Source organism: Schistocerca serialis, chromosome 3 (genome assembly GCF_023864345.2).
Source record: "Schistocerca serialis cubense isolate TAMUIC-IGC-003099 chromosome 3, iqSchSeri2.2, whole genome shotgun sequence".
Classification (NCBI taxonomy): Eukaryota; Metazoa; Arthropoda; class Insecta; order Orthoptera; family Acrididae; genus Schistocerca; species Schistocerca serialis.
In genome coordinates this window covers 435,760,875-435,788,525 of record NC_064640.1, presented here as the reverse complement: position 1 = coordinate 435,788,525, position 27,651 = coordinate 435,760,875, and the positions used below count along the sequence as shown (strand labels likewise).

Here is a 27,651-nt window from a genome sequence, read left to right as displayed (position 1 = left end):
TCCCTATGGCAGCTGTGGAAGACCGCCATGACATCGCTTCTCTCATAAGTCAGGTTTTAAGGGAAGACAGACAGTAGTTTATGGCAGCCCGAACTGTCAAAATGAGTACACAAGAGATATCAGCCATAAACGTTGACCCCCCCCCCCCCCCGTGGGTAATACATAATGTTGAAGAGCTGTATCAATCTCCACCACCTGTTGAACATGCCATGAAGAGTAAACTCTGACTTTAGCCACCACTATCAAATGACAATCCAGGGTCCGACTAACGCAGGTACAACCAACTCCTCCACCAAGTAAAACACACCACATAATAACAGGCATTTGAAGGACAGAGGACAACATGCCAGTCTGTTTTCACTATGAATGGCCTGGACATGTTGTGCACTACTGCAGAGAAAGAAGGTGAGTTTTTTATCGACCTGTGGACAGACGTCTTCACCATACCCTGGACGAGGTCACCCCTCCCCCCCCCCCCCTCCCCTCCCCAACAAACCATAGCCACTCCCTATCACTGTACAGAGGTGTCAACTAATCACCAAATTGCCAAATTCAGGAAAACTTAGCAAGGCAACCATCTATCGAAGTGAGGCTGGAAAATATGAAAATCCTTCTTGGACAATAATTATCAATGTGACAAGAAATCTCATCGACATCACCATCAATGGCCAGCCAGTCCCAGAATCCTCCACGGACAATAATTATCAACATGACAAGAAATCTCATCGACAACATCACCATCAACAGCCAAGCAGTCCCAGTGCTATCAGACTCTAGAGGCTTCTTTTTCTGTAATGTCGACTGCTTATTGTCACCAGCTAAAGAGGACTATGTTCTGTGATATGAAAGTGATTGTGCTGAATATCACAAATGGGAAATACATCCTGCCAACAGGAACATGTACTGCAAGAATAACTATCAATGACAGAACACAGCCCTTTGAATTCATCATTTTGAGCAAAGGTAGTTATGATGTTACAGGACATCTTCCAGATATCACAAGCAGTCACAAACTGTGGAAGATCATAGCTCCAGACTGACAATGTTATTCCAACAGGCACACATTACAAAGATGGCTCTGGGTGGTTGTTTGCCATTCCAGATGTGGTTATCCCACTGACATGAGTGTCAGTCATCAATTAAGATGACTAAAACTATGAACCTTTTGTTGACTGCAAAAAGGTACTCAAGCTCACAAAAGAAATCTGCTTGCCAGTGACAATCACAAGCACTGTACATGGCCAAGGAGCACTTCAGACCACTAATCGTCAGAAGCAACCATACACCATCTCGAAAGGCATGTGCATAAGGACGGCTAAACCACCACTCGAAGGGCAGGTTCGTGTCATTGACAACGAATTGTGCTCCACCATCACAACAGACAATGCTGGGAAAGAAGCTACTATCAAACTGCCTGTAGGATCTGACCTGACAGAGGAACAATGTCAGCAAGTAATACACATTCTGTGAAAATTTTTGGATGCTTTCAAATCAAGACTGCCGAAAAGACAGACTAGGTAGCTCATGGTAAAACACTGTATCAGCACTGGGGACTGTTCACCAGTCAGCTAGTGCTCATAAAGTTTCAGCAGCTGAATGGTGATTAATACCAGAGGAAGTGGACAAGATACTGCAAGAGGACATCATTGAATCTTCACAGACTCCTTGGTCCTACCCTGTGGTCCTGGTGATCATGATGTTTCTGCGTCGTCTACTGACAACTTAGCAACTGACAACTTAACCAAATCACGAAAAGAGAGATCTGTACAATGCTGCAGATTGACAACACCCTAGACTGGCTGAAAGGACCAAAGTATTTCCCTACTTGGACATGTATACAGGCTACTGGCACATTGAGGTTGAAAAGGCTGATCAGCAAGGCTGCCTTTGTAACTCCTGATGGTCTCTACGAGTTCAAAGTTATGCACTTTGGACTATGTAACATTCCAGGCACCTCCACACATATAATGGACAATCTGCTCCAGTACCTTATATTGTCAATGTGTCTTTGCTATCTGGGTGACATTACCGTTTTTTGAAGACATATGAAGAATATCTAAGCTGCCTGACAACCGTGGTGAGTGTTTTCGTATGTCAAGTCTCCACTTGAATCTGAAAAAGTGGGCCCCTCATTTGCAAGTAATTGATGAATACGAATTTCACATGGTCCTCTAGAGCCTTAATATAAATAGGTTTATGCCGAGTGATGGCATGATGTAATGGTTACGGTACAATCCTGATGTGGCTAAGGTTATGAGTCTGAGTCCCTTCAGGTGCTTTGAAATTTGTATTTTTAAATGTTTTTGAAATTCCTTTGATCATTATTTTAATTAATTAATTGGTTTAAATATGTTTCTTTTATTTATAATCCTTTGTCATGTCAGTTTATATTAAATTTTTCACTTGCTTTTTTTTTATTCTTTCTTATGAAGTCCACTTTGATGTATGGCTTCATGTCGTGATACCCGGGGCCCTAACTTACACTCACACCAGCGTATAGATGGTTTCGAAAAGTATATACCACCCCAACAGACCTCTCCTTGTAAAATGACAATATATTTCAGAGTTTTATTTATTCCACATCCAAGAGCTTCAATTCACTTAGGATCTTTGGAAGGAACTTTAGTATCTCTCTTTTTTTGTTGTTGTTGTCAGAAAATTAGAACAAACAGAACATATTTACATGTTCTGCACATCACTGAGGATCTCCTCACTATGGAATGGAAAGTATATCTAATCTTATGACTTAGAAATGGTACCATAAAAATTTCATAAAAATTGTCTAACATGTATGGTCTGCCTTATAACTCGCTATCTATCCCATTTGTTCTCTTCTTCTGTAAATGTTGTGATGATACTCTTGCACACTGAAAGTAGTTACCGACCAAAGGATATACCTAAGAGTAATAATAATAATAATAATTACTAATAATATAATTATTTAAATAATGCATGTCATTTCAGTTTGGCACGCTAATCATGGTCTCACAACATGTCTTTGTACGAACTGCAAAACAAGGATAACTTTCCTAATCACAGAATCTGAAATATGCTACTGCCCTTAATGTGATGGAAAGGAAAAGTCCTGATTGCCAAGTAATTGTAAAGGATGTGGCAGTCTTAGTCTACTTTAGGATGTCAAGTGACTGTAAAAACCTAAGATGAACAGTAATAACAGATCCAAGAGTAGAAAGTAGAAAGAAAGAAAGAAAGAAAGGACGAGGATCATCAGCCAAGAAATTAGAAATGTAGATTATGACGATTTACTTAAGAATAGGGTGACATACCCTATTAATTTCAGTGGCTTAGAAATTGAATAGGTACACAAAACTATTTATAAATGTCTTCAAAGAGGATGTGAGAAGATATGATAAAGGACAAATTAAAAATTATCTACACCGCATTTCATCATTTAGTGGCTGATGGCGCCATAACTAATAAAGAAGAAAGAACTGTGAGTACATTTCAAGATTTCTTACAATGTTTGTTCAACTCAAAAGATGAATTACAAAAACATCTAGTTAACAATGAAGGAAATGATAAATTGTTTGAAGTAATGATTATACTAGGTGACTAGAAACAAACAGAACAGTAAAAATGGCATGAATGATTCTGGTAGACTAAAAGGGTTTTCAAAAACCTTTGACACTTGAATAGAAAAACTTCAGTTGGTGTGTATTAACACTTTTAATCTATGGTGAAATAGTTTTTTTGATGGTTTTCACATTAAAGGCCTGAGTGTTTCTCAAATGCAGTGTAGCTGAAATACATTATAAATACAGTAGTTTTCCCCAAGGCGAACAATTTGCTAGGCTGAGCTACAGAAAAGTGGTACTTGCACTGCAGATTGCGCAATGACAACTAAAAGCTATAAACTCATTTTACAGATCAACTGAACCAACCAATACCAGATATCGACTTCATCTTGTAACGATGCTGTGGCATGTGATGTCATATGTGTGCAAATACAAAAATAACAGAATACTGCCAACATTTCTTGTGTTCATTTCTGTAATAAAGGTTGTGGTGACAGGCTGATCTGTAGCATAACCCAATGCCAAAGTTAGACTGGAAGGTGACAGTTTGGTTGCGAGCAGGTGAAGCCAGTGAATGTGAAAACAAAATCAAGGTTATGGTGACTAGAGAGTTTCATTGCTTTATATTTGACTGGATAGGAACCTCTTGCTAAAGTGTAGGCCAAGCCCCTCTCCCTCTCTCTCTCTCTCTCTCTCTCTCTCTCTCTCTCGTTGGTTATGTGGAAAATAATTAAATGTTTCAGTACAATCACAGGGGGGGGGGGGGGGGGGGGAATTAATTATTCCCAAAGAGAAGATAAATTCTGCTAGTTAGTGATAGGAAACTATGTACACATTTAAAAAATACCATACCAGGCATATAGGACTACTCTCATAAAGAAAACATTCAAAGAACATTATACAGTCATAACACTTCACACCATTCACTTGTTTGCAAGAGAAGAACGTTTATAAGTATGTTGATCACCAGTAGACCACTGATGTGGTTTGGATTTAAATGGCTTCCACAAATTGTTAGTTACATGTCAGCTTCACCAAAGCACTATTCACTGGGTGCACTTGTTGTTGGGTACATAAAAAGACATCTTGCAACTGCATTCAGCCGTGACAGATTCTATTCATGTCTGCTCCATCACTTGAACATCATCATCATCATCATCATCATCATCATCATCATCATCATCTCCTCTGGGAAGCATTAAAATATAGAGATGTATTTCATCTTCCTACTCTTCCACTCATTGAAACACTCTTTTTTTCTGGATGGCAATGATACGGCAATTGAAGGACCTATGTTAATGAATGAAAAACACACACACACACACACACACACACAGACAGACAGCAGACAGACAGACAGACAGACAGACAGAGAGAGAGAGAGAGAGAGAGAACTGATGTGGAGCCCTAGAAGGCTTACTCAGTTACTCGGAAATAAAAAGTGTGTTACACTGATGGAACACACACACACACACACACACACACACACACACACACACACACACAATCAATTTGGATATAAGAAACAATGCCCTAACTCAACGGAAACAAATGTATTAAGGATTGCATATTGTACCTGCATATCTTGCACACAGCTAGGAATTTCACATTTTTCATTCATGTCAAGCATACTGAGATCACGATAAGATGGCCACAGAAGTAACAACTTTACAATTGGAAATAATGACAACTTTCGCAAGTGGAAAAGTCAGGACTCAATTTTTAAACCACTGTACCTCATGGTGAAAAACACATATCTGTTAGTATATGTCAGTTAGACTAACTAGTTACAAATCTATCTTTTCATTATATCATGAAACTGTACTTGTAATTGCAGAAACTGTCTTTCACACTGCAGATTTGTGGAAGCTTGTGAAACAAAAAAAGAACTAATTGGCTGGCAGACTGTTTTTCACTTTCTAATTCATCTGTGGCCTCTTTTCAGGAAAACCATAACTCTTCCTGCAAGTTAATTTATCATATCTGTGAGTGGAATTATTTCTGTCAGTACAGCAGTGGCTTCATTATACTGAGTATGTAAATACAAACATAGTATAAAAGTTGTTTCAGCAAGTACTGACCGCTTGGTTTAGATATGAATTCAAAGAACAGAGGTCACTTTTCTTCACATACTGTACAATGCACTTTGCAGTATTTATTGTTATTGCAATGTTCAGGGCACAATTTAACAAGAAGTTTTTTCATCAAAAGTGTGACTAAGTACAGTGGTAATTCAACGAGCAGCACAAGGAAGCCATTCATGATTTTTCAAAGCTTTTGTTATATTGACACTTAGCCCAATGACAAAACAAAATTATGCAAAATGTCTGACAACATTTTACAGCCCACCATCTGTTGTTCTACTTCTTTCATAATATTCACTTTGATTTTCTTAACATCACAGAATTTAGAGGTAAATAAAACAATATTCACATGGGACCAGTCTGTGACTAAGTCAGTCCATGTATCAACTGTGCTTTGTTTATAACTCCCGTAGTACAGAAGGCATTATGCTGTTTTGAATTGCAGTAGTCTGTTTCTTGGCACGTTTACTTACAGTTGAGGGATGCGGCATTGCATGTGTAGAGCTGACTTCTCCATAGTGAGCACCTAGATCTATTAATACTTGGCATAGTTATTTGAAACCTTCACCATACACAGTATTCTAAAGTTTTATACCTTTAGCACGTATTGCAACACACTTTGCTGTAATGAATTCTTGTATTGCTACCGGTATTCCTGAAGGAGATGTCAGTGCGGATTTCTTACAAACTGTGTTTCTTAACATGAATTGTTCCTGACAAGAAACATAATACAGTTCAACAGGTAATGCACTATTCATTCATACCCAGTAGACTTGCTGTTTTCATCTACAACCAACCAAAATTTATTCCACATACCTATTTTTGGACCCTCCTGTTTCTTAAATGAGTACACATAGGTTTCAGTCCTATTTTACACTGTAACTTACTTTCTCAGGCTGCATAACCACATACATACACAGCAGCCCGTACTGGCTGTAGTCGCACATGGATAGACATGTTCATAACTTCCATGCTCTGCCACAATAACTGGTGCAGGTAGCACATTGTGTGTTTGCTTACTAGGTCATGCAGGACTCCAGTGGTGACAGACTGATCTGTAGTGTAGTCTGATTCTTAGGTTACATTGAAAGGTGACAGTTTGCTTGTGAATTGACAAAGCAGTATCATAAACTTCATTTAAACCCATTTTGCAGCCTGTATTATTATATACTAAACTCTGTCTGAACAGGCCTTGACAGCCCAACAGTACCAACCGACTGCCATATCATCCTTGCCCTAAGGCATCACTGGATGCTGATATGGAGGGGCATGTGGTCAGCACACCACATTCTTGGCTGAAGTCAGTTTAAGAGACTGGAGCTGCTACTTCTCAACAAGTAGCTCCTCAACTTGCCTTGCAAGGGCTGAGTGCACCCTGCTTGCCAACAGCACTCAGCAGACCCGGACAGTCGCCCATCCAAGTGCTAGTACTAGTTATGTACTAATCACTAATCACTCACATGATAAATGTATAAAACATTGTATTAGTCATTCAACACTGATTTCCTGTAAATTTATGATCATTCTGGAATATGTTAAGGGCAGCTGAAAATGAAAATAAAATAAAGAAACAAATGGGAGAGACCATTCACAAAATTAACTGTCACATACCAGCACGGGTCCAGTTCACTGATATGGGGTTGGTATGGCCTCTGTGGCACAATCAGGACATTAACGACCCTGTGGGTATTTGATTACCTTAATTAACCTTTATAACAGAGATGAGAGGGAGTAGAATCTCCTTGGCAGATTAACATTGTGTAGGTACACGTCACAATAACTTTTACCAGGTGATGGAAGCAAGAGGGAATTTGGCATCATTGGTCTGCCAAAGTCGTAAGTTCTCCTCTAAGCCAGTTTATTGAACTATTAATAAAAAAGACATGTGAGATGTCCAACCCTTTGCCCCTTACCTATGTACACTGTTTTATATAACTGCCCACAGTCTCAGCTAGAACCTTGTTTCCGTGTTTTAACGCCCTCTGTCAGCAGCAAGTGCATTTCTAGCACTTGTTCCGTTCACTTCAGAATCACTAGCACATTGGTTTAACTCACAAATTAATCAATGGGCCCTTGTCTTATCTTCCACGAGATAAGCACCAAACTATGACTTGTTCCATTACCAACTGAAATTCTACACAATAACAGATACAGGCTCTCACTCTTCAGTACTATTCAATGAAAAGGTAGGGTTTCTACTGACCCAACTGGTGCATTTGCTTCCACCAGAGTATCACACTCTTCTCATAGTCAAGGTCTTTTTTGTCCAAGTAGCAGCAGCCACCACCCTCTCAATGCTGCTGGGTGCTGCGCCTACTTGTGCACTCTTCAATTTCTCTGCTGACTCTGCCTTACACTGCACATTGATACTTTTATATATTCATTTTGAAGGCCTTCCCTGCTTGGACACAGTACCTTGTATCTGCTTTCCCTAGCTTATTTTTCTGTCTACCAGCATATTCCATTACTATAGACCTACATTGGTTTCCTTCTGTGGTGTAGAGATCTAGAGAGGAATATTCCTAATCACCGTCCAAGGTCTGGGAGATATAATGACTGTGGCCTGTCCAGTGTTTACCCGGTCATGCTATATCGATCTTGTCACACTTTCCCTTCCATGCCCTCGTTCAGCTACGAGATGAGTGTGAGGTGCTTCCTGAGAAGTACTGGTTGAACCTTTACAATATGCTTTGTTGGTCAAAACCATCTCCTTTTGATAATCAAATAGTTTGGGGGGTCTGACAATATATTTTACTCAATATCTGTCTTATCACAGTCTACGAAATATTGTAGCTTAAATGAAACAGAACAGATTGCTGCTCACCACATAGAGGAGGCATTAAGTGAGAGACAGGCACATTTAAAAACAGACTAAGCTATCAGACGAAGTCCTCCTCCAGTCTCATATATCCTTCCACTACCACCTACTCTAGTATTATCACAGGACTACTACCCTATCAAAGACAGGGCCATCTGGGAAAACAGTTATATGGTCTACCAACTTGGCTGCAGCAACTCTGTGGTGTTCTGCATGCCACTGACCACTAACAAGCTATTTGTCTGCATGAATGGTCACAGTAAAATTGTGGCCAAGAGAAAAGTAGACCACCCAGTTGCCAGTTGCTGAACATGTTGTGCAATGCAGTGTCTTTGCCTTCAACAACTGCTTCACAGTTCATGACATCTGGATTTTTCCCACCACTGAACCCACTTTTCTGAACTGCTCAAGTGGAAACTTTCATTGCAGCACGTCATTTCTGTAACACCTGGCCTCCACATGCCTCTATGCCCTTCCCAGCTCCTACAGCAGTCTCACAAAAACACATCTTCTGTCGCCAACTCAATGCACTTGCAAGTCCTCCCTCCCCCTCTCCCTCCAGGATAGCCTCCCAATGCTACACCTAGCAGCCCACCATTTTGTCCCTGCCACATCTCTTCCCTTTCCTTTCCCTTTCGAACAGCACTACAGCATCTTCCCCCATCCTTCTTTTGTACCTCCACTACTTAACCCTAGCCAAAATTGCTACTCACTGCTGTTGGGCCTCAAGGCCCCCAAAAAAAAGTGTGTGTGTGTGTATTTTGCAAATCGGAATGACAACTCTGTCTGACAGCTTAGTCTCCTTTTAAATGTGCATATTTGCCACTCAATGTCTCCTCTGTTTGGTGAGTAGCAATTTATCCTAATTCATATTGTTGTTATTCCATCCCAGATTTTCTACTGTTAAATGGCACAGAATTTGATTAAATTATCGTAGTGCTTTTCACGCTGTGCCATTACCTTTGGCAATTTAGGGGTTATCAGAAAGTGATTTAATTACACCAAAATATGCAAATGTACTTTGGATACAGTATTTAACAACAAATTTATTACTTACTCTATACACTCAATAACTGATGGTGATACTTATGAGCTTCACACATCTTCAATAAAAAAGTTGTTACTCTGATTAAAGAAAAACATCACCACCATAGGGTTCCTATGCAATTTGTATTTCAAAATTTCATCATGCTTCTAATCGGATCAGTGCATTATAAAAAATAAGCTATACATTTCAACGTTCATTTTGTACCAGTCTGCCACAGTGTTATGTTTATCAATACATCTAATGCACTAAGAATTCATTCCAGGTACACGGAACAAAAACTCCCCATCTTCACTGTCGTAATGAGAATCACCTATCTTGTATGTTCCTGGCAATTCGCTCTTATTTTTGTGTTGTTGGTCTTGATGTGGCTCCTTCTTCGGTTTTGTTGCATTCAGTCTTCCAGTGTCTGCAATCTTGTCACCTCCACGATATAATTGTTTTGGTGGAAGTGTACCAGGATTCAATGCTGAAAGTAATGAATTCAAAATGTTTGTGTATTTTTGATCAAACATACTTTTCAATAAAAGTGAAATGTTGACTTGAACATAACAGAGCTAGATATATGCAATTACTATTAGCACTGGAGAAAATTACACTTAACTGCTAGGATAAAGAAATACAGCTAAAATGTCTCAAAAATCAAATTATACTCCAACAGTCACCTGAGTTAGAAGGCCACATCACAAAATGTAAGGAGAGGGAAGAGACATTCAAACTAACTGCATGGGTGCAGATGTAGTGCTGTGAAATGGACAGCTAACACTTGCAAGAAACTCTACACTTAATTTAAGAAAAAAAGATGTTCAGAGTCAAGGCATCAGCACGATAAACAAATGTAGTTTAACAAGTGTCATCTTTTTCGCCCCCATCACCAACAGTGGTTGTGAAGTGTGGATCCTGGAGGGAGGAAAAATAAATAAATAAAATTGAAATTGATGACATTCCTTTGGGGTAAGTGGGATAGCATTGCCCCAAATGCCTGTAGTGTGTAGTGAAGAAAGCAAAGAGGACATCATGAACTTCTGGATATTTCCCAGATGTCATAGTAAATGCAGTGTGATGTCTTATTTGTTCTTGCTATTAGTTTTGAAAGTAGAAATACAACTTACAGGATACACCATTTGAATAATGAAATTTTTCGAGGCAGTCACAGCTCTTTTCCTTTGTAGGTTACTAATGCAAGTATGAATAATAGCAGTACGTTGTCATTTTCTGCATATGAATTTTTTTTAAGATGTCTGTTACAAATAAAATCTTTTGTGTTGCCATAAGTATAGTATTTATAAGCCGTATGAATTTACTTCCTTACTTAGGTAATTTTGTTTTATCATAATGTACACTAAGTATAAAATGTATTTTTGACACAGAGTTTTCAAATTTGGAGCTTGTTTTGAAGACACATCAGTGTGTTAACACTACATGTGCTGCAGATTGTAGCTGCTATAGTCTTTCCTTTACACATGAACTACGCTAAATAATTTAAAATGACGTAGTATGTCAAATAAAATAAAACTTTATGCCTTATGGTCATTTTCTCCAGCTAACGTGAACTGAATGTATCTTAAGATTTAGAAATGTATTTTAACATAAAGGCAAGTTGATGATGAATGATGTGCTGAGGTGATTTACTATTGTAGTGTTAGCATTATGATTTATTTGCAAAAACAGGAACATAAAACCTAAAACACAAAAATAGATTCTATCAATTTTGATGACTGCATTGTCAATATTTTACCCTAGGCTTCTGGATGTGGCTTCATAATCACTTTTGCTTTAGGAGACTACAATGTATTTCAAATTTTCAATGAATGTATTTAGCTGTTCATGGTAGTATGCTTAGTATCACTGTTCTGGTGGAAGAGAGAACTGTTTTCACCTACACCCATACTCTGCAAGCCACTGTTGAGTGTGCTGTGTACCACTGTTTCAAATCCAAACCTTAACTGCCACATGTGACTCTTTTCCACACTTAACAGCCATGTTTGAGGCTGAGCTACCTACTGTTTGAGACATGTAAAGTCTATACAGGGCTTAACCCTACACTTGCAATCCTAGGGAGTGGTATTTATTCTTAAAGTACATTGATTTGCATACCCAGTCAATAGAGGGCAGCACAGTTCAACATTCTTTGAGAGGCCTTATGAGGTTTGAGAATTTGGATATTTCTCTCAATAAGAAAAGTTGCCATCCCTAGTTTGAACACTATAGTGCTTTTACTATGCATGGTTCTTTGGAAGTGACACACCCTTGGCCTCAATCAACATGTGAACGGAGTACTCAGCTACTTACAGAAGAACCTACAGTTTCATATAGACTCGGACCCATGGTGAAACTTAGCATTTTCCACTTTTACACATCATTGGCAGAGAAGCAATAGGAACACTGACAGGGGATCGCATCTCAATTTTTGGATATGCATTGTGACACTCACTCACTCAGGTCAAGCCTAGAAGAAAGCCAATACCTCACCAGTTTAGCTTCACATTTTTTTTTTTTCCTCCCTGTAATATGGCTGTCTTCGATTGAAAATTACAATTATTTCCTTTTATAAGTATGAACCATAAAACCATACAGTTTGCTCTTTTAAAATTATTTATTTGTGATGAAGCAGCTTTCACTTCAATTAAATGCATTTTTCTTTTAATCATTAGTAACAGTTAAAACTGGATTAAGGATTTTGAGGCCAGCAAACTGGCATCTTGTAGTAATGTTGAACTCTTCAACTCTCAATACAGAGAGGTTTTACTTACAGTATCAAGTTCATTCCTACTTATTGTACAATTAGACTAAAGATAGTCAACATGTAGTTTGAAACCAAAGCTGCTGATTATCATTGCTTTTATGCGGTGACAACATCCATATTTACTGGATAATAAGTGCTGTAAAACATTCTAATAGGATTTTATGGATTATCTGGAAGTGTATACTACCATTTTTCTGAAGCTGATTAAAAGAGAATTTATGATGCAATAGGCTCAGAGCTATGGTAAATAAATTACTGACACCCAACAATACATGGAAACAATTAATGAATACTGTGAAATCACAGACATAGTGAAAAGATACACAGATTATGAATAAGCATTAAGGCAAGGTGGTGATAAAAGGTGTTTTGCAATCAATGATCCTCCTTAAAAAAAAATATTATTTTAATTTGCTGTCCACTACAAAAAGCCACTTAGTATCTGCATTTAAGCTTTATTCCAAACAATTATCAGATGACAGAATGACTGTACTCTAAAACACTTTTTCTTCCTAGTGATGTCATGATCAATGTAAACAGTAAAGTGACGATTAGTGATTTTCCTGAAGCTCTCATTCCTTGTGCACAACAGGTAGAAACCTGAGACTGAAGTTATAAGGCAAGCTGCTCAATAGTCCACGATCTTGACATCTGAACTTGCAAGCAGGTTCATATCAGCACACCAGCTAACGCAGAGTGTGAGGTTTCAGTTTTGTTGCAGGTTACCCTTTTGCAAACTGATTTCCTTGACTTCACTGAAGTCCATCATGCAAGGTAACTGAAGCAGTACCTTGTGAGAGAGATTTTTGAAACAGAATCACTCTTCCCAACTCTTAATTCATGCAGGGTTGCCCACTGCTGAGATCTTATTATGATACTGTATTGCATCTAACCACTTTCCAGCACCGGGCGTCATCTGCTGCTGACATAATGAACTTATAGTGAAATAACTTGCACAAAAAAGTATGCCCTATACATTATGTGGTAATGGCATGCAGTTAGATACCATTTCAACAGTACACAATAACTGAATATCTCAAACAGTTTTCATAACATCTTTATTGTTTACCGCAGAATGTGTGCAGTGGTGATCACTGAATAGATGCAAGTAGTGTAAAGAACTAGAGAAAACATTTTGAGAGTGGAAATACTGACTCCGAGTATTAGGCTTTCACAGGCCACTCCCCTTAGTTACCACACTGTAAGATTTCTATACATGACTTACCACAATAACTAACAGCTGCTTGGTGCGCCAAGCTGAGAGGGGTACCTAGGTGCAAGATTTGTGTACATTAGTAATGAAAACTGACAACAGCTGAAAATGCATGACAGTAAAGTGAAACGAGGGGGTTTCAAATGATAAGTCACTGGGGTGGAAAAATGATCTCGAACCGGCCCTGTTCACTATCATGGACAAAAATTTGGAAAGGATGAAGTAATGTATTAGCACAAACAAACCAACAGCCATAGGGAGAATTTTGAGTCTCTGTGACGTAGGCAAAAAAAAAAAAAAAAAAAAAAAAAAAAAAAAAAAAAAAAAAAAGGCTCAAGAAGGATGTTGTTAAGCTATTGTTCAGTAGTATAATGCACATCTTTAAGTGACACATATTTCATAACAGAACAAAGTAAGAAGTATGGCTTGGGAAATCAGTGTGGTTTCCTTTGCAGTTCAACAAAAATGGCTCCTTCAGATTACCAGTAACTTGGCTTTGACAAAAAATTACTATGAAGTGAACAATCGCAAAGACATCATGAGTTGGAATTTAGACATCAAAAACTCCATGTGGCTCCAAGTTTGTTCTAAAAAATGTATTTCAACAGAAAATTGCAGACCAAGTGCATAAAATTTATTTGAAATTTTGTAACAGACTTTTGGTGTTGATCTTTTTTTTCCTTACTTTTGAAAAGAACTACAGTGAACTCCCATTTATCCAAACTGTTTTTATCCAAAATCCGCTTTACCTGAACAAATTTTTCCAATTTTCACAGCTCTCATTGTCGCTGTCTGATGCACAGCACAGCTACGCTCTAACTGATGGACCAACGTGTTCTTGAGGCGATGAAAAAACGTTACGGATGCAAGCTGCTGGAATACTCCATCGGTGTGATTGATGCTCAAGAAGATTTTGTGCAAGCTCTTAAAAAAATTGATGGTTTAAGTGTAATTAATTGGATTGCTGATGCTTGGAATCTAATTCCTGCAATTTCTCTCATTAGGTCTTGTAAAAAACTCTTACATCATAAGGCAACTCATCAGTGGTGGGAAGAAGGAGGCAAAACCGAAACTCAAGGTGACATGCCACAAACAGATGAAAATGACGCAATTTTTGTGAGAGAAGCTGGAGAAACTACCTGGTTGTGAAGACGCAAACTTCGAAGACATTGAGGAGTGGATGGAAAACGACATTTTTTGATTTGACAGAGGAAGAAATCATCGAAATTGCGACCAATCAGAAAGCATCAGAGGAATATGTCTCTGATGATGAAGCAGAGAAAAATATTCCTCACACAGCTGGTTACGAAGCGATCCAAATCACCCTGGAGTACATCAACCAACAGGAGAAGCAGACTTATGCCGAAAGTGTTTGTTTCCAACATTGGAGATATATTGCCGCAACAAAAGTTTCTCAAGCCAAAAAACAAGAAACCATTACAGGCTTTATTACCAAAAAATAAATTCCAATGAAGTGTCCTAGAACTTCAATGTCCATAAGCAAAATTTTTGTTGTTGTTTTTACTTTAAAGTTCCTCTAGAGAAACTTTTCATTCCTTTGAGTAGTAGTTTATTTTGTATTCAAAAGAGTAGGTAATAAAATTAAAAGTCCTGTTTTTCCTGCTGCCAAAAAAGATGGATTTTTTCTGTCAGAATGCAAAATAAACGAGCTTTGTTACTCAGCATTTAAAAACTGAGTTTTCAATCATACTTTGGCACCTTTTTAACACATCAACACCATTTTTTCAGTCAAAAACACACAGGCTTATTCACAACCATATCAATAACATTCTACATATCCTACACACATTTTATGAACATATTTGGCGGTATTAACGCAATTCAGGGTGTTTCATGCGTGAAAACAGAGGGACTTTGGTTTATCTGAAATTTTTGTTATCAGAACCGGCCACCGTCCCAATTATTTCAGATAAACAGATGTTTACTGTATTGCTCATGAGTGGTGGTACAGTTTTTGTGATTTCAAATATCTGTTTGTAAAGTTGGTGCATAAACAATAGTTTCCACAATATTTTAAAGAATTACAGTGGTGGAATCAGGGGGAAAAATCTATCTGTTGCTGGCAACAAAATCAGTTAGTTATTCAAACATTACTTAAACTATGAACTGTGTGTGGGTGACAATACCAGATGAAAATAAAAGTATATACATCATTTACAAATTGTTATGACTAAATAAAATGGCTGGGTATTATCCACAAAGTTGAACAGGCTTAATCAACACAAAGTGATTGTGCACATTACAGAAAACAATAGTCTTCAACTTGAAGGAAAATTAGGATTTAATGTCCTGTTGAGTAGTCATTCGTGACATAGAAGCAGCTCAGAATAAGGAAGGAGGGAGCAGGAAATTGGCAATGTCATTTCAAAAGGAACTATCTTGACATTACCCTAAGTGGTTTGGGGGAACTGCAGGAAACAAATCTGGAGGGCTGGATGAGGAGTTATTTGAACTTCTGTCCTCCCAAATACGAGTCCAGTGTATTAACCACTGTGACACCCCACTCTCAACCTGAAGGAAGGTTCGTTCTACTGAGGGTGGTTATTAGTTGTGTTTTCACCTTGTATTCCACCAACCTAAGAGCTAACTCATCAAGACAACCCTGAAAAATACTCATTTTAACACTTAATTCAAACCACAATACTAGCTGCCTATTTTAAGACATAGCCTTTTTACGGAAAATTGTTTCCCTATGTGAGACTGATGTATGTGTATATTCCACAAGCCACTGTACAGTGCATGGTGGAGGGTACATCATACCAATGATATCTATTTTAGGTCCTATTTCACTATTTTAGTGTGTGAGGTGAAAAAATGTCTGTTTATATTCATCTTTACATGCCCTAATCTTTCTTATCTCATTTTAATGTTTACTAAATGACATATACAATTGTTACAGCATAATGGTCACACGCACTTCTTCAAATACTAGTTCTCTATATTTAGCCACCAGTGTTTTGCGAGAACTGCATCATCTTTCTTCCATGGATTCCCATTTCAGTTCCTTGGTGTTGTATTTTTGTATATGCTGTATCAACCTGTCACATTAGTAGCAGCATGTCTCTGAAATTATTTGATTTCTATTATCACATCTGCTTGATAAGGACTTCAAGCACTGGAGCAGGGCTGGGTTCACTCAAAGTCTTGTATGTAATTTCCTTTAAAGATGAACTGCACTTTCTCAGGTCCCTTCCAACCTCTCCAGTTCTTTTCCCTGATACCGATTTTACAAGATTGTACCATTTGAAATTTCTCCTTGGAGTTAACACTACATACTTATACAATGTGACATGCTCAAGATGTTCACCACTATCCTTGTAGTCAAACAGTATCAGGCTCTTAATCTTCATTTACAGGCGGTATCTTGTATTTATTCACAGTTCAAGAGCTGCCAATCATTACACCCAGTTATTACTCTGTCCAAGTCTTTCTGCATTCCCTTATGATCGTACTATAATGAGACTTTCTTGTGGGCAACAGCATCATTAATGAACAGTCTACTGATCCTATACGATAAACCATTTATCTATACTGACAACATCAGAGGTACTATTATGCTTTCATTGCTATAGAACTTTTGTAGCTGAGTACAACATACTGGATTTTATTAGTCAAACGGTCCTCGAGTCAGTCACATATTTGTGAAGATACTCCATATGATCATATCTTGGCTAGTAGTTGATGTTGTACATGCCTAATACATTTCAAAAATATGAGATGGCACAATCTACCTCTTTGCCTGCATCTAAGGTTAGCAAGATGTGTGTGATTACAGCACACAAGTGGTTTCTCTTGAATCCATACTAATTGAGAGACGCTCGATTTTCTCCGAGACTGTCATAAAGTTTGAGCTAAGAATATACTCTATATTCTAACACTCTCACTCAATGCATTTTATATTTGGTCTGTTGAAATAAGTTTATACAGTGCTGGTTTTCTTCTTCTTCTTGCCACCAGAGTGGATGTTTATGGGGTATAGTGTACACCTGACCTATCCAGAACAACTTCAGAAGTATCCACTGTGTATCGTAGGTCAAAGAATCTACAACAAATCTCATCACAGAACCAGTGAAGCCTCTGGTTTACACTAATGACTTTGCTCTGGACCAGAGGGCCCAAGTCAGTTCTCAGAACAATGCTGCAAAACAAAAGCTGTGCAGATACCTCATGAGTGAGGCTAGCTGTCTTCACCATGTCACCAGAAATAACTGGGAATGGTCTCGAAACTCATGTGAGGGACATCTTTAGTTCTGATGTAAGGGATGACCTCCAGGTGACTGAAACCTGCACACTCAATTACTGCTCGGCTCCTTCCACCTGGTCAACAATTCCTACAAGAGTACACATCATGTGGGCATTTTGACTGTTTCCCTTCCATGATCCTTTTCCCCTAAGAGGGGTCACTGTGCATCTATCATTGAAACTCCCTACCACTACTTTCTTTCCTGTCTGTGGATGACCTGACCATGACACAGAAGGGACCACTGTCTTATGAGCCAGAGATATATGGCCTGCTGCCTCTGCCTCATAAGTAGTGGGAGGTCACAGCCTTTCAGCATTAACCTCATACAACTTCCTCATGAAACATTGCCATGTCTGGGTACGTCCCACCAGCCACCATCAGATGACCAGCTGGCATCAGACTGGGGTTCTCTGTGGTTCACATAATCAAAAAGCTACACTGGTATGTTCTGAGACATTTCCACAATGGGAGAATATCCTGTCATTCCATCACTAGTGCAACATACAGCAGCCATATGATGCTAGTCAAAGGCGGCCAATGCAGCTTCCATCTGTTCATGAACAGAAGCCAACTCCCCCATTACGATCTCACAATGGCCGCAATCCCTAGCCATATCCTCATGTGTACTTAGCCCTTTCAAGGACAAAAATTAGGGGAATTAAGTGTAACACTAGGTTGCGCTTACATGAAGACTAAACCAAGATCAAAATCAAGCTGCTGTCATAAGAGTAAGTAGTGACTGCACAGTACCTGAGGCAGTACTCAATGTTATTTAATGGTTGCTGGATATTATTATTATTATTATTATTATTATTATTATTATCAGGGAACACTTGCATTTATGGTGGCACGTAACTATACAACTAAGTTAGCTCACTCTACACTAACAATTGCAAAATACATAAACTTTTACAATAAAATTAAAAACTTATAGAAACGGCTAAATAAACAGTTACAATTCACTTCTTGGCGGCATGTAAGAAAACAAGTAAACTACATGATGCAAACAAACTAGGTAGTGCTACTAATGCTCCTCACTGCTCTACGACTGAAGTATTACTGACAGGTAAAAACTATAACCTACACAGACACCACCAAGTCTGAAGTTCATACTACTGTTCATACAATCAATTAACTGAGCTAATGAGTCAGTCTTATGGAACACTAATTCCAGTCAAGGTAATTACTGAAGTTACACTGATCAATAGGACTTATCTTAAGGTCGAAGTCAGTAGCTATTATTATTAATATTGGTGTGTGCCACCAATTTGTTTTTATAAGTATATGTTGCTCCTCGAACTAACCAAAAGAGACATAAAACAAGAGCATATTTTCCAGTAATTCACACTAACTTACCAGAAGATGGAAGCTGAGCTTTTTCCCTTGACATAAATTTCATTAAATGGGTTTTCAGTTTTTCATCTATATCTAGTTTCCCGTCTTCCAACAGCTTCCAGTTTCTTTTTACACTTTCATTGTACTTCAGTATTCTCTCTCTATCTTGTGGACTCCAATTTGCCTTTAGAATTTTCTACTGAAAAAGAAAATCAAAATTATAAAGTGGCCAAACTAGTCACGAATATGAACATCTTCATCTGGCCTGACTGACTACATGAAGCATTTGCTCACCAGTCAGTGCATTTCTTCTTCAAATTTCTTACAGCTGATTGCTTTGTACGAGGTCATATCACAGTATATACACATGAGTACTTCAACTTACAGGAAATGATTCTAGGGAACAGCTCTTAAAATAAATTAAAAAAAAAAAAAAAGTGCAACAAAAGAAACTTCACAGTTTAGATACAAAAAAATCTGAGATTTACTATGTACAGCTCTCACATATGCCAGAAGAATATTTGAAACAGGACACACAAAATAACGCACAGCTTTCAGTACAATAATAAAAAAATGTGTTGTCCAACTGGAAGTTGTGCTGCCTTGTACTCAGTAAGTGAGTGCTGCAATTTCTTTTGAGAGCGCTCACATTATTGACTATAGTTCTCATGAGAGAGTATTTCTATTGTGACAGCAGCATCAGAGTGCCTAGACATTTGAATAATGGACTATTCTAAGCTCGTGACACTACACAGTAAATTAGTCTGTTGTCTCTTTTTTGGAGTAATTGGAAATACACATAGTTCATTTGGCGGACACTTTGGACTTTAAAAAGGTCTGAATTTTACAAACTGTTAGAGTGTTGTATTTAGGTTTTTGATGATGTAGATTCCGAGCTTTTGATCTTGAGAACCTGTGCTAACTTGGGTGAGGCTGAAAAACTACCAAATTTAGGCACTTTTTTTAGTTTTTTCCATATAACATGTTTCCCATTTCCATACGAGAAAATGCACTTGGCCCATTCCCATAGAGTGTTACATTTCCTACAGTATACACTGTTTAAAGGTATTTTTACACCACATACTTCTGAAGGTACAGAGTTTCAAAGAAATGGCAAAATTCTCAAATTATCAAAAACACTGCAAGAAGTACAGGTTTTAGAATTATAACTTTAATTGCATATTTTTTTAAAAAGGTGTCTGTAATGGTCAACATGTGACATCAAGAAGGGCCCGCCCTCCTTACCCTCAATGGGCTACTTATTTATGTGAAGGACAAGTTTAAAAAATGAAAAAAAGTAGTTATTCATGGCAGGTGCTTTTGACTGACAATGTTTATGACAACTCCCTGCCTGCTGATGTTCATTCAGTGCAGGTATGTAACTGACTTATACAGAAAAACTAAATTTTAATTACATCTAACACAACGTCAGTTTTAGTTGTTAACTGTACATTTACAAAAAAGAAAGTACCGAGAATGAAAAAAGATGTAACAGAACACAAAATCACACAAAAAAACTTAATGCCATGTTGTCTGACCCAAATGGAAAGTCAAACAGCATCAGCTTCTTCCTCCTCAGCAATGATGTTGTCAAATAGGACTTCCCCATTCTCATAAGTTCTCTCAGTATCCTCCTCATTTAGGTGGATTCTTCCATGCATGGCCGCAAGAATGTTTGCAAATGGAAGAGCACTGGATTCCTATTTTTTTGCAGTCACAGGCCCCTGTGCTACACCCTGTGCTATTCACACAAAAAAGATTATCAGTAATGAGTACCGAGATGCATTTTTTATTGTAATGAACATCCCCAAACTGATGGACTCATTTTGTCTCACATGTTGGAACCACAATTTTTTCACAAACTTAGAGAACTGCCAGTAGCAAAGACCATCCAGGGTATATCTGTTCATGACTCCACAGCATAATGTCACATTGCAACTTTCCTCTGCTTCAAGAATTGACTTGCTATTGCATCTGGCTGTTTGAAAACATCAACTAAGTTAGATATGGGAGGGTTTTTCTCAAAAATGGTGCAAATTTTCTTCTTTTCTTGTCATAAGGTGGTTGAAGTAGTGTCCCACCTATCTGCTACATGATGGAAAAGATTATCACATGGATTAAATTTGCATGATGTTGATGAGTACAGAGTACTGGGACACTCTTTTGGAAACAAATGTTATTTTGGAAAGTGTCTAATTCTGTCTGCATGTCTTCACTTGTGATTATAACACTACAGAAGTCAGCAGCCTCTGACATAGTGCATTCACTATCATCACACTGACATCATCTATTTCCTGTTTAATCACAATGTCCTTTGGTGCCATTTCAGTTATTGGCATTGAAATAAAGTTCCCACTGCTTGTGTCGCTGGATTAAAAAGACCTTGTCACACTGTAATGGCTGTTGTTCTGGAGGCAACAAATTCTGTGGGTGAGTGGAGTAAAGCCCAGAGAGATCGTTCTGCTGCTTTGGTAATGGGCGTTAGTAGGGTATCCATAAAAATTACTATGACATTACACTGAAAGTGTTGTTATACATAATCCACCTACATCTTGCAAACTGACTCAAATGTGGCTCTTGTAGTTATATTCCAAATAACTTCACATAGAAGGTGTTCACCAATTACTGCACATTAGTGCATGCCAAGGTCCACTTTTTCCTGTGTTGGAGTAAAAGCTGCATACAACGCTGGCTTTGTGCCCTTGAGCATACTGGCTTCAGTGAAGATAGGCATGGGGAATGGCGTAAGCTCAGACTTGAACAGTTATCTCACTCAGTCATCATACTGCTTGGAAATGCGAACTCAGAAAAGAGTAAGAGGATTACCTACAACTGTTTCATGTGCAAATTTCACTGCACTTTTTTTTAAAATGATAAGTACATTGCCTCCTTAGGCAAATGTTCAGACAACCATGTAAAAGCTTCTCACTGTCAAGATTATTCCTGTTTGCAAGGAACTTCTCATACCTAAATGTTGTTCAGATGCTCCTGAATATGCCTCGGTGAACATCTCTATTTGTTCACAAGGTTTTGGAGATGTAGCATACTTGAAGTCCACTGGGATAACACACTTTATGTTATGCTGTAACAATGAGTCAGCACTCCATAACCCTTCCTGCCCTCATTATGACACGCTCTATGTTTAACCAGTTGCCTGAATAGAATTATTCAGTATGATGAACAGAGAGGCAGCCTTCAAGCATGAACTTGTAAAATTCCTGAGAATTCATTTAGCCTTACTAATTTGAGTATCGCACAGACATCAGTCCACCTGCCAACTCTCTCAGGTAACAAGGGAAACTACCCATTGCACCCCCCTCAGATTTAGTGGTAAGATGGCCAGTGGATAGCCAGTCAAAGACTAAAGACAGATCAAGCATAAAAACAGGAAGATGATGTACTGAACTGTGGGAGAAAAAAAAGCAGAATAGAAACAGGACAGAAATGTAATACAGAGCAGCCTGAAAGAGGAGGGTCATTGTGGTTAAGTGGTCACGGTGGTAGAGTGTAAAGTGGGTGAGCCATCTTCGAAACTAACTCATGTCATTATTTTTTTTTTTCCCCCCACAATGTTCTGTAGTGTCCGTCCCATCATTGAAATGTTTTTTTTCTCTTTCTCCAATCTTGGCAGTTGTCATACTAGAGATAGGTTATAGAACATGAGTCATGTTGTAAGAACACGTTACTGTCACAAGTAAATGAGGTTATAGAACATGAGTCATGTTGTAAGAACACGTTACTGTCACAAGTAAATGTGATGAATAGTGAGAGCAGGTGAGATACCACACAGATGTCTCACAGAAATGAAAACAACAAATAAACGGGTGTGAACTATGTTATAAAAAAGGAATTCAATGGTAAAAACTTCCAAAATAGCACACAATTTCAAAAACATTAAAAACATACATTTTGACAGGGTACAGAGAAACTGTTGTATTTATTTGTTGCAGCTTATGTGACAAACTATTATATTTTCATCATTTCCTTGAGAGAGAGCACATTCACATTCATACAGACACCTATATGGGGCAAGGAGGCACACCACACTCACTTACCAGGTGCACAAATTAGTGATGTCTATAAGGTTTTCTTATATCATATAACACACGTACTTTCACTAATACCATGTATAACACACCAGATGTGTTTTCCAGTGGAGGATTTGGTTGACTTACTGCCTTGTCATCAAATGTTTGCAGTTCCTATTTGAAGGCCACTTCCTTTCGGCTGTCAATAGAATAGTTGTGCAGAATCAACTGTCATTATAGGTCCCTTCCTTACATCTCACAGTTGCGAATGGATGTTGCACCACAACACAGACACAAAAATGAATTCAGTGTACAGCAGGGATGGAGGTTTGAACACAGCTCACCTGCTTGACAGTCCAACACTGTGGCCACTGAACCACGACACCATCGCTATTTTATGTTGCTCTATATTGCACTTCCTGTCCTTGAACCGTTCACTGTTTCTATTCTTTTTTTTTCACAATTCAGTACACTTCCTGTTTTCATGCTTGATTTGTGTTCAGTTTTTGATGAACTGTCTGCTTGGCCCTCTTACCACTAAATCTGAGGGAGGTGTGATGGAGAGTTTTCCTTGTAAGCAGAAATACATCCCACTGATAGGTAGTGGTGGGGAGAGGGGTTGATTCTAGGGATTGGTAAATGCTGACAATTGGAGGTATGTATGATTAGGCTTCTAAAAAAGTTGCAAAAGTAAAGTTATGATGCTAAAATCTTCACTTTTGCAGTCCTTTAGATAATTTTGAGAAACTTTCTCATTCTTTAAAGCTCTGTATCTTGGTAAGCATGTGATATAAAAACATGTATAACTAGTGTAAACTGAAGGAAATTTAATACCCCAGAAGAGAAGTTGAAATTCTTTTTGTCACAGAATGCAAAGAGAAGAAATTATAGAAAGAAAAAACTGACAACAGTTCCAAAAATGGTGTGGTTTTTTTGGCTCTAGAGTAGTTCTATCATAGCATACACCAGAATGAAAGTAAGCACACTTCCTCCTTGCAGTTGCATTAACAGAAATAAGTAGGCCTAATCTGATGGTGAACACAGCAAAGGTTTCCACCAAGGAATTAAAATTTTAAACTTGATTTTTTTTCCTGTTGATTTTCATGTTTAGAATATGATTTACATAAAATTTCACATCTTCCATAACAATGATTTTGCCATATTTAACTAGAAGTTTTTTTTATTAAACTTTTATTTGTCAGTGTTAGTGGCAACACATTATTGTAGAAATCAGGAAAAACACTGGTAACAGAACCCTACAGTAGCCTGCGCAGCCCAACCTACCACCCGCATTACACTATTACAGATTCAAGTTGCCTTTTTGTTGACAATTGAGATATACTCCACCTCTGCTTCATGCTGATTTCCAGTTCTCAAAGTCTTGTGCATAGTCATACTCTCAATTCCCTATGTTCCAAATTTACATGGGAATAAAATAGTTTACACACAATGTAATGGTTTTGCTACATCGAAATCTACTGCTCTAGGCTTCCCATTTAGTCCTGAGAGAGCAATGAGAATAAAGTCTTTACACTACCAAAAAGCTTTTTGCTACTGCTGCATCATGGAAGGCAACAATATAAATAAATATGTACATAAAAAATAAAAGTTGATATAATGGTAACTGCGCCAATGAGGAGAATAACAAATATTTTGTGCTGTTAGGGCTTGGATGGTTATCTCAGGGGTTGGGATACATCTGGTATTAATTAAGAGAATATTTATAGGCAATACACAATAACAAGACATTAATAATTCACACTGACAACCCTAAAGTTAATTTTTAATTTCACAGGATAGAAGTCTCAAATAGTCTGTCTCATGGCAACAGGCATGTACTATTCTCACACTGTCTCTTAATCATACACTAGATCCACATATAATCTAATGCAAGCATACCTTTACAGCAGTCTGTGAAACTGGAAAGCTTTCTGAGAGTCTAGCAACATCCCACTCTTCTGGGTTGTTGTTATGAAGATATCGCATCTGTTCTTTTTCTTCCCAGAACACCATACTTGGTTCCTTGGCTTTCTTGAAATACTTCCTTTCAACAATTTTCATTGCCTGCACATGTTTCTGTCTTTTGATCTCTCTGAAATAAGAAAATACAATTAATAAACAATGTACAGTATTAAAAATTTATAGGTACACATACATTCTTACATTAAAAATCCAATAAGCTTTACGAGTAACGCTTTGTCCACTGATCAGGTTAGCATCAACAACATATTAATACTGAATGCTAAGAATAACTAAATGCTTTACAATTCTAAGGCAACCCTGTTTTGTAAACTCAAAAACATTTTGCTTAATTTCTAACACGGAAAAACGGTGCGGTATATACAGTCTTAAAACTGACGTTGAGAATGTACATAAACGTAAATTAACTTTGTCAACTAATCAACACAATGCAAATGAAAACACACTATTCTCAAGCACCAAGTTTCCACTCAACATTTGCGCACACTATGGACTCCGTATACCACTTTACACCGTGTGGCGTATGTTAGTAGTTACAAATGTTACTTTTACAACTGAGATAGACGTTCAAAGTTTCATAACATAAACTAACCTTTCATGGTCATCAAAAGCTTTGTCAGCATTCATTACGTCTAACTCGGAATCATCAATATCATCTTCAAAATTCATCGGTAGGCCCTTTTCTTCCTGCGAAATTGCCCGTAGTCTCAAATTCACTCCAGGATTGTTTGGCGTCGACTCTTTGAGTTCACGAAAGTGTTTTTTCTTTGCCATGTGCACCGTAGTCGAAATATTTTTCCACAGTTTTAACTGCAAAAAGCGAGCCATATCAGAGTAATTTTACTCTTGTTTATACCGTTTCAGGTCTGGAACTCTTCAACGAAATCACATATTGTATGTAACTGAGATCTCACGCAACCATACCAAAAATATTATGAATCAACTCACTACTGTTTATTCAGGGCGTCCAACATCACACTACATTCTAGAAATTCCCGACTCCGGTAACGAAGCGAGCAGAACTACAGCGAGCCTTGTGAAATTCTGCGATCATGAGCGGCGTGCAACACAACTGAAACAAAATATTTACTAGTGACTACATTTTAATTGAAAGAACATAGAAATTAGAGGCAGCTGGAAAAGGATTGTCTTTCTACAGGCTTACAGTTTGCTTCAATTTCCCGACAATAACAGGGCATAGCCAGGCACAATGAGCTTAGTGCCAACCGTAGAAAAACATATATAAAAGTAAGCGCGGCTTCTTGATGCTGAGAAATACGGTGAGATCTATAGTTAATAAACAACGGAGGATTGTCGCCATTTATATAAAATTACTATCGAATTACATGTACGAAATTTATGGGAAGACATCTGGAGTCATACAAGTGAATTTGTACATTACATATAAAGTTCGCAGTAACCGCGTTAAGTTCGGAGAACCATAACTCAATATATATCCCTGTCTCCACATGCCATTTGGTCCACCAGTACTAGTGGACATCTGGTATTATGTGAATCTAAGTTAACTGTACTAAAATACGTTCTGGGACATATGCTAAATTGTTATAACATTGTATCACTGATTTTTCCGTCTCACATGTCCTACGCACGTGGAGCAGACAGGCCGCTGAGAATCTCTCTTGTTACAGACAATTATCGATGAGTATGGAGGTGGAATGTCGGATACGCTTTGACGTTCATACGAATTAATATCTTGCTGTTTAGTATTTGTTAACCAACTACCCACTTCCCCTCCCATCCAAAACTTGTCACGTAGATCATCGTAAATAGGAAACTGATAAAACTATTGCTACAAGGAACTTGTAGCTGCAAAATCACAAAGGACTCTGATATATGGTGTCGACAGCACCTAACACACCAAAAAAACGTACTTGAAAATTGAAATAATCTCTAGAAACGTGTCATGCAAGTGATAAATAACTGCTCCTAGCGTTTCCAGCAGCTTATTATCAATGATGTAGTGGGACTGCAACATGTGCCTTCCACCCACATAAGAATCTCCGCCCGACATCTAACGTAACAACGGACGTCTGAGGTTCAAAGACCAAACGGCAGCAACCTGAATTTTGCTGCAGTGTGCGCAAATCTCACCGTATCATGGCGCTTTGCAGTGATCTCCGGAGAGGAAATGCTCGGGCGACCTAGCTTAGTAGATGGCTGGAGACAGAATGCCGCGCTGTAAAGCACTCTGCAACGTCCCTCCCACCTATGAGAGTCTCCGGTCACAACAGGCAGTGTCCAGAACAGACAGAGCTCGTTCTGGGAGCGTTAAAACGATGCAGTAGCTGGGAGAATGCGAGGAGCGCCCACGTGTTGGTATTAACAGTGATCGCAGACCAGACACTAACCATCGAAAACAGAGGCTTGTTAGGGCACAGAGGATGCCATCAGTCGAGTCATCCAACGGTAGAGTAGAAAACAAGCTGTATTAAACACTCTGATTTTTTAAATTACAAGTCTCCCTAATTCTCGGGGATACTTTCCACCACTACGGTCGCAGGTTAGAATCCTGCCTCGGGCATGGATGTATGTGATGTCCTTAGGTTACTTAGGTTTAAGTAGTTCTAAGTTCTAGGGGACT

At 38.3% G+C, this 27,651-nt stretch overlaps 1 protein-coding gene across 1 annotated transcript; it reads right to left on the bottom strand.

Moving 5' to 3' along the window:
* Positions 1-9,464: 9,464 nt before the first annotated feature.
* On the bottom strand, positions 9,465-26,102 carry LOC126470322 (neugrin). The gene is made up of 4 exons (XM_050098104.1): positions 25,642-26,102; positions 24,969-25,161; positions 19,063-19,237; positions 9,465-9,952 (listed from the first exon to the last, which is right to left on the bottom strand). The coding sequence occupies exons 1-4, from the start codon at positions 25,875-25,877 to the stop codon at positions 9,732-9,734; spliced, it is 825 nt and encodes a 274-aa protein (XP_049954061.1). The 5' UTR covers positions 25,878-26,102; the 3' UTR covers positions 9,465-9,731.
* Between the last annotated feature and the right edge of the window lie 1,549 nt (positions 26,103-27,651).